General features: G+C 47.5%; 2 protein-coding genes and 1 long non-coding RNA gene across 6 annotated transcripts in view; all 3 read right to left on the reverse strand.

The window, feature by feature from the left end:
- The window catches only part of fras1 (Fraser extracellular matrix complex subunit 1), a 379,111-nt gene that overhangs the window by 238,876 nt on the left and 119,393 nt on the right, over positions 1-20,842 (reverse strand). The gene's annotated exons all lie outside the window — the stretch shown is intronic.
- LOC114442054 (uncharacterized) lies at positions 325-18,978 on the reverse strand. The gene is made up of 3 exons (XR_003671304.1): positions 18,879-18,978; positions 541-643; positions 325-348 (listed from the first exon to the last, which is right to left on the reverse strand). It is a non-coding gene; the product is annotated as an uncharacterized LOC114442054 (long non-coding RNA).
- On the reverse strand, positions 7,629-8,832 carry LOC114442048 (probable G-protein coupled receptor 21). The gene has a single exon (XM_028415317.1). The coding sequence runs from the start codon at positions 8,830-8,832 to the stop codon at positions 7,762-7,764; it is 1,071 nt and encodes a 356-aa protein (XP_028271118.1). The 3' UTR covers positions 7,629-7,761.

The following is a 20,842-nucleotide window of genomic DNA, read 5'->3' on the forward strand; positions in this document are numbered from 1 at the left end:
TGAAAAAAATAATGAAAAAGAATGAAATGTGCTGCTTTAAACAGCAGCAGCCTGACATCTCATATTCTAATAAACAGCTTCTCTTTGTGTTCACACAAACACACATTTTAAAGTGTCGTAGAAAATGTAGATAATACATATAACTCATATTCAAAGCTCTGATTTTTTTGTTATAGGAGCACCAGTTAAAGCAGAATCTGAGGTTTCGTCAGTGTGTGTCTGTGTGTCCACAGCGGCCTCTGCTGGTCCACTCACTGATCAGACACTACCCCCTCCTGCAGGGCTCTGACATGAGGCTGGATTATAACAGACCGTCACTGTCCTCTGTTCTTCTGTCAGAGGACACGGCTGAGGACAAGAAGAAAGAAGGACACACCAATAAAGGACACACAAACAGAGATGGAACAGGAAGGAAGAGCACAACCAGGAGGAAAAACAGAACCCTCCAGAGTTCTGCAGCTGAACCACTAGATGGCAGCAAACTGACAGTCAGCACCAACCCTGACTGAACCAGCTGCTGCCACCACACACTGTTCGTACCTTACTGCGGTCAGACGGCGCTCTGCATGCTCGTCACGAGGATTCTCTGAACTCACGCAGCTTCCTGGAGTGGTGATGGCGGCTGCACTTTTCTCCAGGAATCCTGGGAAAACACACGCATTTTTTGAGTCACGTTTTTATGCAAATGCTTCTGTTCTCAGTAAGTCCATCTGATCTGCCTTGTGTCCACCTCCCCCCTGCTTCCTGGCTGCAGCTGATTGGACGAACCTGACCTCTGAATGTTCTGGGACCCATTGTTGGCCCGTCTCTTAGAATAGGGGGTAATCACTATGAAGTATTTTGTCACTGGCTTCCACTGTCTGATACAAAACATGCAGCAGGACAGCTCCAAGGGAACATTAGTGCCTGTAGGAGCAGGTTTACATCACATTTCTGATGCTCTGCTGTGTGTTTGGTGACAGGAGGTTAATGATGTTAAAGATGTCCCACTGCAGCTTGTGCCGGTCCTTTCCCATCATCCTCAGAGGTTTCACAGACCAATGAATTTCTTCAGCTGTAATTCAAGACATAAAAGATGGAATCTGAGTCACATGTGAAGATTGAGATCAGCGCAGCCTCAGTGCGGCTCTGCTGTGCTGTTTTGTTGTTGCACCTGCAGATCATGAGACAGACTGATAACAGAGCTGCTGTCTCTGCCCTCAACACTGGGCCTTATTGTGCTGCAGGAGCCAGAGGCCGCCTCTCCCCCATGAGAAACCCAGAGGGAAGCGCACACAGAAAACATCCCGACATTCGGCAGATTAAATCCAACAAATAGTCTCTGAATTAAAAATTCAACACAAATCACAAATCAGCAACACGTTGGACCAGAAACATACAGCCAGCACACAACTGACAGGAAGTGCAGCTCTGCCTAAATAAGGGCGTGACCACCTTGAGTGACAGGTGCATACTCAGCGCCGGGCTTTCAGCACAACACACACACACACACACTGTGTGCTGCTGCGATCATTGATGATTAATCAATCAGTGAATGCTGATTGCATTTGATGGAAAATGTCCTGAAGACCTTCCTGTCTCCAGACGTGCTGGACTCATCGTGACAGAAACCGCTCAAAGAAATGACCTTCACAGTTTGATGTGGAAGAACTCGTCTGTCCTGACCTCAGGGTCACCTGACCCCTGACCATTCATGGGAAAACTGCTCCATAACCTTAATAACATTTGTGTTATGAACATAACTGAGTGGACACCTTCACTAACAACCCAACCACAGCCAGGACTCATCACCGTCAGTCTGCTGCTGTTGTCTTCGTTGCTCTCACCAAGGAGTCGATCTGATATTTCTCCCCTTTGGTTTCTTCTGAATAGTTTCTGCCATAAGGTCCGCTCACACAGCTTTACAGTTACAGAAGAAGCTGCGTGACCTTTCTGTCAGCCAGCATCCGAACTAGTCCTTCATCAGAACTAAGGCGTTCTGGCCTACTACTACTACTACTACTACTACTTTGAGACTTGGTGACATATTTGGACATCTTTCAGGACATGTGTCACAAGCTGCTGTGAAGACAGACGCTGAGGACGGTCAAGATGAAGCTTTATCGACACACTTATCTAAAGGAACTCTGAAGGTAACAATGACCAATAAGGAGCTGGCTTCAAGGTGTGGAGCGGATCAGGAAATCCTTCCATTTTATGTCCGAACTGGCCTACAGGAAGTACTGGATGAGGTCAGACAACTAAAGACTGACACAAGAAAAGCATGAGGATGCAGCAGCTGGATGGTTTCCTGAGGCCGCGGACGGGTCACAGTTCTACAGCAGGTCAGCTTGATTATATCCACATTCTTCAAACTCTTACACACAGTCCTAATTATCCTGCTAGTAACACATACAAGGTGCACGTCATCAGGATAAAAGCTGAGCATGCTGTCACTCAGCATCACTCTGACAGCGCTGTCAGGTGGACGGCGGTGGACGGCGGTCTCATGTCAGTCCTCCCTCCGTCCTTTCTTCATTCCCGGGATTTTCCCACGGTCTGTGTGTGATGGAGCCTTCAGGCCGCACGTCCCATCATGCAGGGTCAACAGAGGAAACTGCCGAGTCAGCTCCTGGACCTGAGCAGGTGGAGTGGAGCTGAGAGCATGTGATTGGTCAGCAGATCCTGCAGGTGATGAGGAGGCTGCAGCTGACCGTGTTGTGTGTCTGCGTGCAGCAGTTCAACAACACGTCCTCCATCTTCCACGTGCAGCTGCTCTTTACTGTCGGCATCCATCGGTGTGCTTCCAGGCACTTCAGGCACCACCTCTCCACTGCACTGAGATAATCAAATCAAAATATTTGAGTTGGCTTCGAGTGCATTTTGGACCCTCTCAGAATGACAGGACACAAACGATGAAGTGTTGCTGGCAGAGAGGCCGCCGTGCTGCCGGCGAAGGAAAACAAACGCCGCGCTGCGTTCAGGAGCAGAGCGGCGTGGACGCTGCCGACTGTTATTACAACATTTATTCAAATCAACTCAAAGTGAAAGCAGCTTCATTAACGTGACAGCTGCAGCCTGCCGCTGCCAAAGCCGCACAACAATCTCATTTGTCGAGCCGGGCAGCAGGAATGTGATGAAAAGACTCATTATGAGCTGTGGAGGATCCCTTACAGGGCAGCTGTGCTGCTTATTTCTGGCTCCCAGCTCGCCGCGGCTGTTCATTTACAGTGTTTGTAACGTGGCTCAGTATGTTATCAGCTCATCCACACATGTTCTGGTGCTTTTATTTTCACACAATAAGACCTGAAGTTCTGCATTAATATGGGTGACAGCTTAGCCATCAGAGTCACGTGCTGCCAAGATGGCGGCAGAAGCCCTGACGGTTGTGGACCGTTTGTCCATCTGACAGAGTAATAACAGCTTCACTATAAGAGGATCAGTTTGTCTCAGTTAGCATGTAGCTTCAGGACGTCTGGGTCTCTGCAGCTTTCTGTAACGATCATTAAAGTGATGTTTAATCATTACACACTGAGCTGATGTTTATCCTCCGTGTTTGTGTTTCCAGCACATTCTTCTCCTTCAGCTTAAAAACTCGACGAACTCTGGAGCTTTTACTAGAAAGCAGATACGGTGAAAAATGTGTCGGCCTCCAGCCATCCACCCGAACTGTGTGTTTGTTCCTGGAAAGCCAACGCGCAGCAGATCTGACCTTGATAAGACGCAGGCGTGTGACGGGTAGCACTCCGTTACTTTACAGCTGCCATCAGGATGTGATTAAGAGCCGTCAGAACACTCAGATGTTTGGGATGTTTTCTCAGACACATGAACTTTCGGCCTGCAGTTTTCCTAAAATGGTCTCAGAGATGTTAACACGCCTCGTTTGAGCCAGCAGCAGCTGCTGAATGTGAAAAATCTGACAGGGCGTCTCTGTCAAACACAGTTACAACAGCAGGAACAGCAGACAGACAAGGACCACAACACCAAGACACGACACACCTGGAGCTTGTTAGGTAAAGCGTTTTTTCAGATCACAGTGATGAAGCAGAGAGTTCTGAGCCGGATGTCCAACAGGTTTTACATGTAGACTCTGACTGTGCTGTCAGTCCTAAAACAGAACCTGTGTCTGGTCCGGTTTAAATGGGTTTAATGTTATGAATTTGTGTTTTAAGGTGGTCTTTACCTGAACCCCTTTCCCTGTCTGTAACCAGTAATCTTCTACGCCACATCCACCCATGACTGTAAGAGGTTGTTAGGGGGAGCTGGACCCTGGAGTCATGGGTGAACATGGCATTGGTCCTATGATCAGACGATCTGGTGGACGTATAATCAACCAATTATCAACCTGAGAGACCAGCTTTCACATTTTGGATCCAGACCCCCTAGAGGCGGCAGGGGGAACTGCAGATTTCACACTGCCACATGAGCTCCACGTCTCAGACCTGCAGGCTGCTGCTTGCTTTGCAGAGACAGCGAGCTGCACAACAGTTTGTATTTTTGGCATCTGTCTGTCTCATGCTGGAACTGAGAGTGTGTGGATGGAGGACTGCTCCAAGCTAAACACATTAAACTCACCCTCCACCCCGCTCCCAGCCCGGGTCCAAATTTGGCACTGTTGGCCTCTGTGATAAGGAATGTCCCCTGGGGGGGTGGGCTCTGTGACCACGGTCCGAGTCCTACAGAAGCAGGATTTTCCCACAGGAAAATAAAAACATAAACTCTGACATAGCATGTTCTGAATCAGGATCAAAGCTGTGAGACGGAAGGCTTCCTGGTTTACATGAGTGCCACACAACCAGCTCCACAAGAAGGGGGCACAGGGTTTTCAAGTAGGGAGGTCCAGAACTCAGAGAAACAGACGGTCAGGGCTGTCGTCAGGGTTTTTAATCTGCTGATGTCTGTCCAGAACAATTCCACATTTTACAGAACTCTCTCCTGATCAATAACTTTCATGTGAGCCCAATCAATCGTATCAAACACAAACGGACTCATCATGTGAGCGCAGCAGCAACAGTCCCTCGGCACAGACACGGCATCATGTGAGTCAAATGAAGGCTGGAGAGGGACAGAGCGGGGACAGGCCGACACGCAGACGTCACGTCACAAACTGAACTCTGTCTGGACTCATCCAGAACCACCGACCTCCACCGCTCCTTTCTTTCACAGAACAAGACGTTTTCCACCGATTAACAAGCTGACGCAACAAATCAGTGACGCACAACTAGCTGCTGAGGATCTGCAGGGCAGCAGGGAGCTGAGGTTTGTCGTCTTTGTGAAGAAATATGGACTCAAAAGTCCAAAACAAGAGAAGTGTCTTTGTTGTAAAATGTAGAAATGAACTTCCTTCATCAGTTTGATGGTGCAGGCACCAAATGAGTCCATGACACTGTTTAATCAAACATCTCAATTTAATCAAACACACCTCAGTATTTACATCATCTGCAGCAGGTTCAGACCACATGCTGAAGAGCGACCAACCACAGTTACACCGACAGCCCTTTGACTTGGAGTTTTTTTGTATTGATTTGTTGACGTCAAACCGACTGCAGAACGTCGGACGATTTTCACTTTTTGCAGATTTGTGTGATGTAGTCCGGACAGCGGAGGATCACAGGCAGGACGCTAAGCAAACAGGAGCTCATAACAGACACAGCAAGTCGTCTGTGTTACACAAAGGGAGTGAAGACGAAGAGAGAAGGAGCAGTCATGAGACGGAAAGGTCCGTCCAGCCTGAGCCAGAGCCAGAGCCAGAGCCATGCAGGGGGGGCATCAACGACAAAGCATCAAACATTGTGCAGGAAATCACATTTTCATACACGTTACATAGAAAACGGTTGATACATAGAACACAGCCAGGGCAACAGGCTCCAGAACAGCAGAGAAACCTTCAGTCTGACCTCTGACCTCAAAGCTCTGGGTTTGTTTTTAGGCACACAGGATGGGGGGAGGTTCAGCCTTTAGGCCAAATCTGCTTCATTTACAGCACTGATTATTAATGTGAAGTCTCATGAGTCGGATACAGTACAAGTCACAACAAGAGTGCAGCCACGGCTCGGCTCTGGAGCTCACTGCACAGCGGCATGCGGCTTTCATATTGTATATACGATACAAACGTAGTTTTTGACCAAACTCTGTGTTTTATCTATTATTTAATATCATTTAAAAAAAAATCACATCACTGGGTCACAGGAGCCCAAGCAAGCAACATGTGAGGCACATTCCGACTGAAACACGAACTCAGGAGCAAGGCGCTCCCAGAAAGCCGTTCTAAACACATAGAAACAGTTCACATGATGAACTGTGTCATTATTCTCTTCTCAATATGGTTAATAAATAAAAGTTTGAAAAATAAATTAAAACAGATCCACAGCTTCACTTTCATCCTGACCCCGGGGCTATAAATCCGGGGCCAAAGGCCCCCTGTTAGCCCCCCGTCCACATTTCATACTCTACGTGTATTCACATGAAAAATCACACGGCTGTCAGGAAAGCTCTCCGACATCTTTACTCATGAAGCACTCTGACACTCAGAACAGTCACACTGTGTGACCAACAATGCAGCCTGTGTTTAGCTGTAAAGGTGTAAATCTCTGCAGTCAGCTGATGATCGTTTGCATTATTGATTGTCCACGATTAATCAATCAACGTATTCAACAGCTCAAAGAAACGATCTTCACACTTTGATGTGGTCTGGTCTGTCCTGACCTCAGGGCCTCCTGACCTTCAGACTTCATGCTTAATGGATAGGAGCCAGAAACATGGAGTGTGCACGTACGTTAGTCTTATATCAGCGGCTACAGGCTAAGACAGAGACAGAAGCATCATACATACAGATTACAATGAGTCTTTGCATCAAGGCCATTAAGGATCCCAGCGGACAGCAGATTGCTCACTCTGACACCGGCAGCACTACGAGTCATGAGGTGATTATCTTACAGCACTACGTGGCATGTGATTTAAGAGTCATGTACTGTTTCAGCTGAGATCAAAGGCAAACGGCTCGAGGCGTAACAAGGAGCTGCTGATAAACCTGAGGATAAAACACAGCACGGATAAATCTCTGCAAATAAATACAATTTACTGTCTCTGACGGGGACGCGCCGCTGTCTGCTGGCAGAAAAAAGCTCCCGGTCAGAAAGAAGCAGAGCTCATTCTTCATGTGAAGCTCGCTGCTGTGTAAACATACGTGAAGCTTCCTGCTAACACTCAGAATCCAGAGTGGCTGATCTAAAGTCCACAGGTTTCACATTCCACCCTCACAAAGGCTGATTATCAGAACATCTTCTACACGCTCATTAGCTCATTAGTTTCTGGAGTTTCTGAGGGGACAGAGATCAGTAGTCTGTTTCAAGTGTTTCACATTTTTTTTGCCACAACTAAATCTAAACCCTGAAGGAACCAAAACAATCTGCAGGTTTTTCAGTCAGGCTCAAAAAGGTCGGAAACATTTTTTGCATTGCAGTGAAGGAGGCAGCACGGGTTACACCGGGCTTCCTTTTTTTTTGCATCTGGGGGGATCAGTGCGGGCAGAAGTGCTTATTAAACCCTCTGAATCTTATTCCCACAGTCCACCTTCAACAGTCTTTACTCCCTGCAGCCATTAAAGAGCAGCATCACACATCAGCCCCAGACAGGGCCGACAGGCGTCTGCACAGGCACCTCTCTGTGCGCTCTGCAGGGTCCAAGACGCAGTCCGCTGCAGGACCAAAAAGACCTGTGTCTTACAACGCACACACATGAGGTCGCTGCGTCTGAAGTAACCGGAACAAATCCATGGATTTGTCAGACTTGGCAGCGAGGGTCTGGTCGGAGGCTGACCGGCGCCAGAGCCTTTTTGGAGTCCGTGCAGCCGAGGCAGGTAGGAACCAATGGGCTGAAGAGGCGGCCCAGACCTTTCCGGAAGACGCTGTTGGAGAGGCTGTAGATGAGACAGTTGCAGAAACTGTTGCTGATCGCCAACCACGTTGTCAGGAAGGACGCCACCTTGTGGTGATACAGCCCAGCACTCTCCAGGAGGAAGTAGAGGATGTACGGCATCCACAGCACGTAGAAGACACTGGTGATGCGGAACAGCACCATGGCGTAGCGTTTGTCTGGGCAGCCCTCACACCGCTCCCCCCGCTCGCTTTTGTCGCCCTCCACCTGCGAGCTGAAGCGAGCGTGGCGCTGGGTGATCTCCCTGGTGTGTTGGCGGCAGATCCGGAATATACTTCCGTAGGTGAAGCAGACGGTGAGCGCGGCTGGTGCATAGAGCAGCGCCACGATGAAGGTGCTGAACCCAGGGTTGGTCTTCCAGGAGTCTGCGCACCACTGAAAAATGTCCCCGTGATAACCCGGCTTGCCCCAGCCGAAGAAGGACGGCAGGAAAATCAGAGCAGAGTACACCCAGATGAGGACGATGCACACCCTCAGCCGGCACGGCGTCACCAGCGTGGCGTACGACAGCGGGCGCGTGATGGCGATGTACCGGTCCACGCTGATGCATGCCAGAGAGGCCATGGAGACGCTCTTCAGCACAGACACCATGTAGCCAAACACCTTGCAGGTCAGCTCTTCGTCCAGGCTGTCGAGGTAGTGAAGGAGGAAGAGCGAGGGCACCAGGCAGCTGACCCCCACCAGCAGGTCGGCGTAGGCCATGGTCTGGATGAAGTGGCTGGTGGTGTGGTGGTGCAGCAGCGGAGCACAGTGGAAGACGAAGATCACCACCAGGTTGCCAGCGATGATCAGCACAGTGAGGAAGAGGATGACCACCACCTCCAGCACGCAGGTTTCCAGGCTGCGGGAATAACCCACAGCACCCAGCAGGCAGAACGGGGGAAAGCCGCTTTGGTTCACATCCAAGGAAGAGTTCATGTTTAGACCAGAGAGGAGAGGAGAAGTGGGCGTTTCAGCTCCTCACAGCCATCATCCCAGTGTGTCCTGAAGCTGCTCGCCCGGTCTGCTGTTCTAAAAACAAAGCGTGCGTCCTCTTTCTCTTAAATCAGCATCTTTCCTCGCTCAGCGGGAGCCTGTCCTTACGGCAGCAGTAATCCATCGGTGCCTGCAGAATGCAGTCAGGCTCTGCTGCTGCTGCTGCTGCTGGCTGTGAGGTATCTGCATGTGTGCAACCTCAAGAGGCAGAAAAGTCCCCCCTGTGGAAGCAGAGATGGCAGTCTGATACTGCAGTCCTCCCCTCACAGCTGTTTATCATACCCCCCCCCCCTCCTTCCACTACAAATCCTGAGGCAAGCACCCTGCTCCAGCACGCAGCCACCCCCGAACACACAGCGACGCACCGGGTCTCTTTAAGCGGCAGGGAAGAGAACAAACACTGTGTCAAAATTCCTCCAAACAAAGAGCAGCAGCAGAAAGCTCGTCCACACACAGCGTCCGAGTTCAGAGGTGATGGATCAGCACCGATGCCTTCTTGTGAGGTTGGCTGGCTTCCACTCAGTGTGTGTGTCTGTGTGTGTGAGAGAGATGAGGGAAGGCAGACAGTGAACTGCCTCTCTGCTGTAGTGGCTGTACAGTGATGATGCAGCGCTGCCACTGCTGCCTTCCTCTCCTCCCCCGGCTCTCTCTCTCTCTCTCTCTCTCTCTCTCCCTCTCTCACACACTCTCAGTCCTCCCTCCTCTTTTTCTTTCATGCATGAAATTTGTTCCTTCTTCCTCCTTAACTCTCTTACACACACACACACACACATTTTTAACTTCCTTCCTTCGACCTCACTTTCACCACGTTACAGCAGCAGAGCAGCTCTTCCATGAGCTGAACCACTGAATAACCAGATGAAGTGAACGTTAGTGAGGACCCATCACTGTGGAGTCTGGCACCACACATGGTTAAGCTGAGGAAACATTCAACAATGGGACTGACACCGCTGCAAACGTCCGTGTTGGGAGGCAGGTGGGGGAGGATGGAGGTATATGGAGGGGCGCCCGACACTGCGAGCCGTTTTGTTTTCACTTGCAGTACATTATGTTACGTTTCAATCGGAGCTGGGTTTGTCATAAAAATAAACTGCAGGTTAATGTTTGTTATTACAAACAAGGTGAGTCTCCGCCCCTATGAACACAGACTGACTGGGACTGACTGGTGACCCATCCAGGGGGGAACCTGCTTCTTACCCACTGATAGCTGGGCCAGGCTCTGGACGGGTTTCCACCGCAAAATAAGTCTTACTTTGCCGTTCCTTTCTCCACAATGATCTACATTTTATGTTTTTAAAACATCTGTTCATTCCTTCCTTGATTGCTTTTCTCTGCTCTCTTCCTCAGATTCCTGCTCACTGTTAGCCTCCATCCTTCATCTCCATCCATGGAGGAAGCCCCTCCCCCATCACGTCTGGGAGCCAATTCACAGGAAGCAACTTTCCATCTCCACAGAGACCCTTCACGCCCACCCACGTGCTCACACACACACACACACACACACACACGAACAGGGAGAGCTGATTCTTTTGACTGGGAGAGCAGCTACCAGCGGAGAGATGAAGCATGAAGGAGGAGCATTTCAAATTCTGTGTCACATGACACAACAGGAAGCTGTTTAATGATTAAAGGGTAATCATTAACGAACTGTGATTAAGATAAGACTTTATTAATCTTGTGCCAGAGGTATCAAGTTACAATTAAATACAATTAAGTACAACAGGACCAATCAGTGGCAGCGTGACACCGACACTAGAAGATGATAATTAATGATTAAAACCGGGGACTGAACGAGCTCTCACTCTGACACGCATTAACCCTTTCAGGGCTTATTTCCCTCCTGCTGTGAGGGGACGAGCTTCGTCAGTGTGTCAGTCTCATCCTGAGAAGCCATTCCATCTCTTTCTGGCTTTGGACCATGGCCCCCCCACTTTAGAAGTGCTGATTCTCAGCTCTGCTGCATTTCACTTGGCTAAAAAACCGCTCCAGTGAAATCCCAGCATGATGGGGCCAGGACCATCATGTGCAAAAAAGCAGGGACGCAATCCTGTTTTCCCCAAACCGGACTGTTGGCTGCGCTGATACCTGAATTACTCTGAATTACTGCCAGCAATGCGGACCAGGCTCCTGCTCTGCCTGTAGACAGTGAACAGGGAGAGAGGCCAGGAGTGGTGATTTTAAGTCAAGCTACATTTCCTGAAACTCTAAGACTCACTCATCACATCATTGAGGCACCATAAATCAGGCTCTGTAACAGCATGCGTCAGGCTGCGCCGTCTGCTGATTCGCCACAACAAACCAAAACATGTCGTGTGACATTTGTATCAGAGGGAACCGGAGGGGTCACAGCCAGAACATCTTCCCCTCGCAGGCTGCTGGTGAGGAACAGAGACGCCATTCAGACAACATTTGTTTTTTAGTTAACATATGGCAAGCAGCGTGGTGGGCAGGAAGTCTGTTAGCCGCCATGCTAACAGCTGTGTTTGCTTTTATTTTTAGGTCAGGGGTCGAAGGTGCTACATCTGCCCGACTCATGAGGCTGAGGACGGAGCACGGAACGTGACATGTGGTGATGAGCTCACATGAACACAGCTACACGCACCTCCACCATGCATCATCAACGCATCAAGTCAACACGCCATCTCCACTGACCAGCAGGCCGGGCGAGGGGACCAGGCCTCCGAGTGCCTGACGGTGATGTCTAGTCTGCTACAGAGCAATCTGAAGACCTGAGGGTCTGCAGCATGGAGAGACGGAGAAAAACAACGTCTGACAAAACACAAACATGTTATAGAGGCAAGACTCAAATAACCCACACATCACAGAGGAACATGGTTCACAGAGCGACAATGAGCCGCTTCACGCAGCACACTCAGTACATGACTCTTACATAACAGCACTGCCATTTTGATATTTAAACTGATGTGTTACCATGGCAGCCCTGCGATAGACCGGCGACCTGCCCAGCTGGGATCCAGGTTCCAGCCCCCACAGAACAAACCAGGTTAAAAGGACAGATGTATGGGTGGTGTTGCCGTGGAGCTGGTGTCCATTTAGTATAAAAAGTACTGTAAAGACTGCAGCAGCACAACACATGGGATAACAGCTGGAGCACAGTTCAATGTATTGACCAATATGCATACTGAAGAAATCCTTTTTCAGCTTCAGTGATGACATCACATGAATCACCTGACACGGTCGGATCATGGCAATAAAAGCTACCGGTTGTGGTCCGTCTTACATCACACTGAACACAGGTAACCTGCTCCGGCCTGTGGTTGCCGTCACATCAAGGCCCCATGAACACATGCAGCCAGAGAAACATGGACACGTTCTGTTATCAAGGACTGAAACATCCACCACTTCTGATGCCTGTTAAATATTAACAATCGTAGACAGTAAACTTAAACTATCACACAGAGATCCTTGTTGAGGAAAAGGAGCTCATTGACATTTGCTGACTGCATTTTCATTCGTGTCACGTCTTTCACAGATGTATACATCACGGGGATCACAGTTTCATTCAGATGTTTACGTTGCACCATAACGTAGTGTGGTTCGAGCACCTGAATGAGCTGCCGGAATCCTTCAGTTTCCACTGCCGAGTATGGGCGTAAATCTCTGCAAACAAAAGTTGCGATGGCCTCTGTTATCTTTATGGGCCGCGGACACTCTGACGGTAATGCTGGCAGGTCCTTCAGTTCCTTTTGTTTTGCTCCGGGCGGTGTGCTGTCGGAAGCTAAGTTTAGCGTAGTGTGGTACCTTGTCAGGTGGTTTCTGAGGTTTGTAGTAAACCTACAATAACTGAGCTCTGATTGGCATATGTTGCAAACTACCTTGGTTTTATCAAGCTCTTCGTCCTTTGTCCTTTTAAACTTGAAATGATTCCACACTTCAGATTTCCTTTGGGACGGCTTGCCGAGCGGTGTTTTCCCTGCCTTAGCCATTTTGGCTGCGTGCCTGAATGACGCGACGTACGACTGCGCAGCTGCGTCATCACGCACCAGAGCGCTGAGGGAGGAAAATCACACAACACAAAAAAACTCGATCTCATGCCCTGTGAATCGATAGTGCAAAATTTAAATGGAATCGATCCGAAATCGATTAAATCGATTTTTTTACCCAGCCCTAATGGCTACTGATGCTGAAGTCCATGAGGACCAGGTGTTTCTGTCTGTTAAATGTTGAATGTTTTTTTAGCTTTCTTCACTTTGAAATACATCAGAGATGTTTAAAAAAATGACGCCAAGTTGAAATACTTTCCAAAGAGAGTGACCGCTGTAAACACACATATCTCTCGGTGTAAGTTCTCTGCAGCGACGAATAACTCACATCAGAGCCAGGAGACTGCAGCGTGTGTGTTTTAATAAACAAATCATGCTGCGCACAACCCGAGAGAGAGACCCCCCACAGCAGAAGGCAGAGAGTGTCTATCAGGAAGCCGTCTGTCTACACTGCCTCGTCTTTAGGATGGCGGCAGCTTCCACCAGCTGAAGCTGAAACAAAGAGTGTTTCTGCTACAGTCTGTGAGAAGACAAATGACTGTGTGAAAGGACTGTACAGCCGCCAGCAGAGTGTGTGTAATTCATTAGAGCTGAGCTTCTCCTCTGGAGGGATGATCTACAGCAGTGAACGCTGCTCTTGCATCAGCTCAAATAAAGGTTACAGGGAGGTGCTGAAGGAACAACACGAAGGTGACCTAATTTTCCTGCAGCTTTTATAACCGGAGTTCACACGGAAAGGTCGCCGCTGAGCAGGGAGCCAGGCGGCAGAGGAGCTAAAACCACCACATCGTCCCTCTGAACGTGGGTTTCTGAGGGTTCAAGCTGCTTCAGTGTCAGAATTTTCTGCACAACAAATTTAAACCAAGATGCTTTGTGACAATAATTGGCCTTGAAACTTGATAAGCCACAAAAGTAACGCGTGTTCGTCAGCATCTTAATATTAAATTTATGAAGACATTTCGCTCTTCTTCCAGTTTTCAGGCTGGGATTTATGCTCGAGGCATGTCCAAAGATGATTATCTGCATCCATAAATGCATGGCCTGTAGCAGCATTAGATAATATGGATGAAGTGCTCAATAGTTAGCTCGTGGTCCCATAAAATCTATTTGGCAGCGACAGGGTCCGTCGTTATATATGTGCTCTATAGTCTGAGAGCAGCCGTGTGAACATTCAGGGCACAGAAACAGCAGAACATATCGAGTCCTGGTCGATTCCAGTCGACACTGTTCACAGGCCAACAAGTTCATCTATAATTCATGTGCTAATACATCATTCATATGTTCATAAATTCACTCTCAGACCTCTTTTCTTTGCAAACAGCTCAGAGAAACGCTGTGACCTGCCAGTGCCACCGTCCAAATCGAATTAACCTCAGGCACATGGTTCATTATGGGGAAGGCCTGCCTGGTGCCAGGGGCAATTAGCCTTTACAGTCTGAGTCTGCACTGCTAATACTGCGTCCTCACTGGCAACTGACGCACAAAACACTGAACTCCATTACAGGAGGACGCTGTCAGAAAATGTCAGAATGATGCTGCAGCAGGAGGGGGGACGGCATCACTGCGGCACATCTGTGGTCCAATGTTTCATTTTAAAGCTTCACACAAGCTACGCTGCTGCTGTATACAAACATCTGAACAGACCTGAAACACATCCAGTCAAGTCCCACTCTTCCTTGCAGCCTGCTAACTGGTCAGAACCACCCGTGGTTCTATCACAAACACTCAGTCTGGAGGCTGGACACCAGATCCACATTAGAATCCAGCTGCTTCACAAAGGAGCCGAACAAAAGGAACATCACCTGCTAACCTGTGAAGGCAGCGCCAGCTGCTGTGACATCATCGACCGAAGCCAAAGAACACACCGATGGCTGCCATCCGCAGCTCAGCCGCTCGGCATCAGCTGCACTGGGTTGATGGGTGGCCCCCACTCTTCTGCTCTGTAGCCAAGATGGCGACCATCGAGCAATAGGAGGCTGTCATTACTTAGCAGCATGAATACACCTGAACAACAGCATGTTTAAACCCAGTGTCAGGCTCCGCCCCCTCCATCAGCATCTCTACTGTTCACAAGGAACAATCTGTTATTCACAGTAATGGCAGCAATTAGGCAGAACGTCTCATTAGTGGAGCTCCTCTGCCTGCATTTAAACGGTAAAATAAACATTTCTTGTTATGATCCTGAGCATTTCTATATATATATATATATATTAATACCATATTTACTAACTGTGGCACGAAGTGTTGAATCCAGGAATGTGTGTGTGTGAGAATGTGTTTAATGTGATCATGGCTGCTTCTGTGCCAACACAGCTGCTCACCAAACCATCATAATAATGTAATAATCATATTTCTTTGTTTAAATGGAGGCCTGTACATGTAACGGCTCCCTGTGGATTAAGCAAACAAGCTTTTCAACTAATGACTCCCACACATCAGAAACACACAAATGAGGGTGTCCATTCACAGCAATGACACACACACACACACACACGCTACTTTTAGCTTTTAATTAAATTCAGCACTTCTTAAATTCATCTCAGGATTGTGATTAAAGACAAAGCTGTGCAGTGTTGATGGCAGCGAGGAGGAAGTGCTGCAGGAATTCAGCGTGCACACACACACGACACACAGCGGATCGGGAGCGCCGGGCTCGATCAGCCCCGTGTAAATAATGACTTTTTGTGCCTTCATTTAGCATGCCATCATCACGTGTAAGGACATGAACACAGAGTGAGGTGTGCAGCAAGACAGGACGCCGAAAAGGTTTCCAACTAAAGGCCCCAACAGATTTCCATCACATCTAAAGAACTAGTTTACAGGCTCCAACAGATGCTCCATTATAAATCTGTTCCACCTTTCTGTGAAGCTAGCGACGCTAACGCTAAACAATCACAGAGTGGCCGAGCTCACGGCAGGTCTGGAGGAAACGCCAGCTCCATGAAAGGGGTCCAATCCATCAGAATCATGACGGCAGGGAAAAACTGCAGCAGGACAAGATCAGACCCAGGTATCCTGCTGACTGGGAAACCAGAAGTTTCCAGAAAAGATCACCAGGTCCACCTCAGACCAGACAGAGGAACAAAACCTCTGGAGCCGACTGTGATGAGGGAGGAGACACCAGCAGATGTAGGCTCCTGAGGATTTCCTGGATAGCAGGTCACTTTGGATTATTCATCAAAGGTTCCAACCAGAGGAAACCTCAGCGCATGTGGACCCTGAGGGACCGAGGCGGCCGGGCTTTGCTGTCAACCCAGTTGCAGGTGTTGACTTCTTATGTCTTAATCTGTCTTGTATGTGTATTGGCTATTTTTTAAGCTGATGAGATTTTAAAATGTGTAGTTCTGGCTCTGGTGGCACAGCTACAGCAGCAATGTCCCACCCACAGCGCAACATGATTGATTAGAATTCAGCCTAGTACTAGAAGCTGTTAACAGGGTCAGGCTGACCTCTGCTGGCTGTCAGTGGGACTGCAGTGTTCTTTTACAATACAGACACAACCCTCAACAGTCTCATGTTGTATTTCTGTGAAGCATGCGTTAGAATGTTGCTCTACAAATTAAATTTGCCACAGTAGTCACTGACAATTACTCATACTGACAGCGTATCAACGAAGTAACACATGTTTATCATTGTTATTTGAGAAATGGAGGCCCTGATCCAACCACTGAACGTCTGATCAGCTGCACTGGTCTAATAAGGATTATTACAGCATCACTGCTGAGGACAGTGAAGAGGGAAACGTGTCACTGAGGAGTTTGTGGCGACCTTCAGTGAATTACTTCGGCTCTCTCCACGGAAAGATGGCGAGAGATTAAAAATGACGGTAATGCTGCAGACCTGACAGAGTCCGGTGAGTCTGTGGCATCCAAAGAGACCAGAGAAACCCTGGGGGTCAATGAGTCTCACCTAACATCACTGCTGGAGGTGTCTGAACGATGGACCAGAACACACAGAAGAAATCAAAACATCTCTGACGATGACTTCTGTAGAAGAGCAGAGGTCATTTTACCTCCATAAGAACATGACATGCTCTTCAGGCGTCTGTTAGATACATGATTAGCTGCTACAACACTTCGATGAAATCGTTAAGGAGATTCCAAAAGATCCCAAACTTCTGATGTACCTGAAATACAGGTATAAAAGGAGTGGACCTACTGATCAGCGATACTTTCACTGAGGTCACATTTACTAGTAGGGTTGGGCGATATTGGCAAAAAAATTAATCAGGATTAATTGTGGCATTTAGCCGATAACGATTAATATGACGATTAATTGATGACAGTTGCACTGACATGTTTTTGACTCTAAATTGGCACAGTGTTCTAGCATGATACCGACAAATCATCAGTCAAGTTACTTCATTCTAACAGGTTAAGCTGGTAAGTAGTGATCAGGCACCAACCAGCCATGGAAATATGTGTTGATAATATTGAGGCACAAACTGCTTCAAAATAATAATGAAGCAAACATTTAAAGAACTTTGTCCTTCAAATGTTCTTATCTTAAGGTCACAAAGCAGCATGTCAACATTAACATTAAACAGGACAAATAAGTTCAGAAAAGTCACATCAGTGATTATTTCAAGTTAAAAATGTGTCTGCGCAAATCAACCTGTGACTGAATATGTCCCACACTAGAGCATGTTTTCACTCAGACTGTAGAACAGCAGCAGAAAAAACAAACAAATAAACAAACCGGACAATTTCACATTTAAATGTGTGTCTGTGCTAATCAACCTACGTTACGTTCTTCCAGCGCTTCGTTTGGTCGTAAGCAGCACGATGACTAAACGTACCGCGGATTCTCGGCTGAGTGGAATTCTTTCCAATATCTGCTGGAGGAGACTTCGCTGTTGTAATGTTTCCTATCTTGCTGTGGAGTCCGTAAATAAAGATCGGAGTTCATTCTTTTGATACGAGCAAAAATTCAGTTACTATGGCAACAACCAACGCTCCACGCTTCACCTAATGCATGTCGCGGCACTATATACAGCTGTAGTGTAGTGTTGTGTCCTCGTTGCGCTTTCTTCGTGCTCCGGCTTATGGTGACAGACGCTGAACTTATGTTAGGAACGTGCTGCTCCGCATTATTTAACTGAACACCACTGCCTTCCACCATTATTGTTATTGTGGGCTCACATGTGCGCGGGTGATGGTGAGACTACGCCGCACACAAAAATGCGTCATCATGACGAGGCACTAATCGCCGTAATCGATAAGTGGCAAATATTAATCGATGACAGTTTTTCTGACGATTAATTGCACACGATACGATTTTGCACAAGCCTATTTACTAGTCAATATAATTCCATTCTGTGGGCTACTAAATGTCACAAATCAACAAAATACCCAATAAGCTGATGGATTTCAACTGAAACTGAATAAAGTGTAATGATTGCTGGGTGTAAAGTTCTGCAAAGTGTCATATCTCTAGATCAAATGCACTGACGGGCTTACTTCTGCATCCCTGCATGAAAACAATCCAGCATATAGCAGCGCTGTATGCTGAAATACACACACACACACACTTCAATGGTCCAACAGTTCAGCCAGTTGATCAGAAAACATTTTCTCCAACAGCATAGGCTCAACTTCAGTTTCAGTTCCGGTTCTTGACCACAAGATGGCAGTGTTTCCTGTTTTCCAGTCCACCACTGGATAAAAACACAGGTACACATATGGTCCTAAAGCTAACTGTACTATAACCACAGGCTTTCCCCAGACATACACAGCAGTATGAGTCATTAACCTAACACCTGCTCCTACAACACACACAAACATGTCCTCCTTCAGAGGTCGCAGGTCATTGATTTTATCTCATCACATTTCAAAAATAATTGCTCAAATCAAGACTAAACATTATAAAATAGGCACCAGTGTGAAAGTATCAGCGTGACTAATTGAAATGATGTTTAGCAAGAAGATATGAAATAAAATTAACAGAGCAGATGAATAAAAATTAAATGTAAAATATGTAACTGACCTCCAGCTAGGTGTCGTTCCAACGATGATCTCGTAGTGGCGACACAAGCCTTCAGCGTCACGTCGACTGTCTCACTCCGGTCAGCCAGCAGTCGTCAGTGTTCACATCCAGGTCAGAACCCTCAGCCACAGGACGCAGGAGGACGAAGGGAGGTCGTCCGGCCCGACCCCCTGAGCAGCCATCCTGGAGGACAGAAGACAAACAGCCAGCAAAGATCCCAGAACAATCACATAAACAGCCACAATGACCCGTCCTCTAAGGACCTGCATCACAGGAAGCTGTTAGCAACACATCAGGAGGAGTCAACAAAAGGTCAGAGTCAGGGTCCACAGCTTCCTCTACACTTCGTTAGGATCAGTACAGGAGTTAAGATCTGCTTCCTCACTGCTGCTGTGAGAGAGACCTGTGTGTTAATCACATACATCAGATCCTTTCAGTCCTGGAGGCTCGTCTGGATGACACACATCCGTTATCAACACGTGTTTCAGTCAACAGGCTCCTCCCCCTGTAAGGGAGCGCCCAGCCACCCCTCGAGGGAAACTCATCTCAGCTGCTTGTATTCGTGACCTCATCCTTTCAGTCACTACCAGAGATCATGACCAGAGGTGAGAGTAAGAACACAGACTGACTGTAATGTTTCACCCTCTGGCCAAATAATAACATCAGACTCCAAGAGATCACTGTGACACCATCGCGACACAAAACATGACCAAGCTACCAGGTTCTTCAAATCAAAATACATTAAAAAAATCAAATTCAGCAGCCAAGAAAACCCAAGAGTTAAATGATATGAAACACAGCTGTCTTACTGTTTGTTTACTTGTTTGTTTGTAGATCAGACTAAAAAAAATAAATCAGAAAATCAGGTCAACCTGATGATTAAATTAACCTTAAACCTTCCGATGCAGAGCAGTAATACTTAACATGTAAGAAAAGCCCTTATAGGTTTGGTTTAAACACGTCAGTAAAAATCTGCAGCCCAGCTTTAAGTCACTGAGTGAGAGCTCCTCTCTTTTACTGCAGCTCTGCATGATGCAAACCAAACACACAAGCTGCACGTCTACACAACATCACACAGCTTTACCGTCATACATTAACCCTTTCTGTTAGTGACCAGGAGCCAGTCTGGTCTGTTGTTGAACCCATCAGTGTTTTCACATCATTACAATAAAGATTTAAAATTTAAAAACTGTTTTATATTATTACCCAGCATGCTCTGTCTCAGTGCAGTAGTTTATGATTTGGACCTGGTCCTGGTTGCTGGAGGACTTTATGTTTACATCATTTCAAACAAAAATAAAAATTAGAAACTTTACAAGTTGAGCTGAAAATGTGCTTTTATAACATTAAGAGTTTGAAGGAGGAAGAATAAAGACTCCGTCACAACGCTGACTGGACCGCGGTTAAAATTAGCCTAACAAGCTAACACACCTGACAACACCTAAGCAGCGTGTTGTTAGCATTAGCGGCTAACGTAGCATTAAAGGCCGCACTAACCTTTCAGCGAGCTCCAGCTCCTCTGTGGAGTTTGGACCGGGTCAGTGTGCCGTGTCCAAACGTCCCGTGTCCCGTGTCTCATGTCCCCACCTGTGGTGGAGAGAAATCCCGCAGAGACGCGTGAAGCTCGTGGAAACCAAACTTCTTGGAGCCAAGTTAAAAGTCAAATGTCAAGAGTCTTGCTGTGACGTCACAGACGCTGCCCGCCCACACGTTGAAAAGCTGCGAACGAGCTGAGAGCACGTTAATGACGCCACAGACCGCGCAGCCGCAGTGAGGGAGGAGCAGCTGCTGCTAGTTAGCGTCAGAAACGTACACAACGCAGCGTCTGCGTGAAACACGCATTACTTCCGGGACTGAAAATACACCAAGCAAAATCAAATAAAATGATAAATGAATCATTCCTTATTGATCCCATGATCAGGGGAAATGATCAGGAAAATAAGAACGATCGATTATTACTTAAA

This window comes from Parambassis ranga, chromosome 9 (genome assembly GCF_900634625.1).
Source record: "Parambassis ranga chromosome 9, fParRan2.1, whole genome shotgun sequence".
Lineage (NCBI taxonomy): Eukaryota > Metazoa > Chordata > Actinopteri > Ambassidae > Parambassis > Parambassis ranga.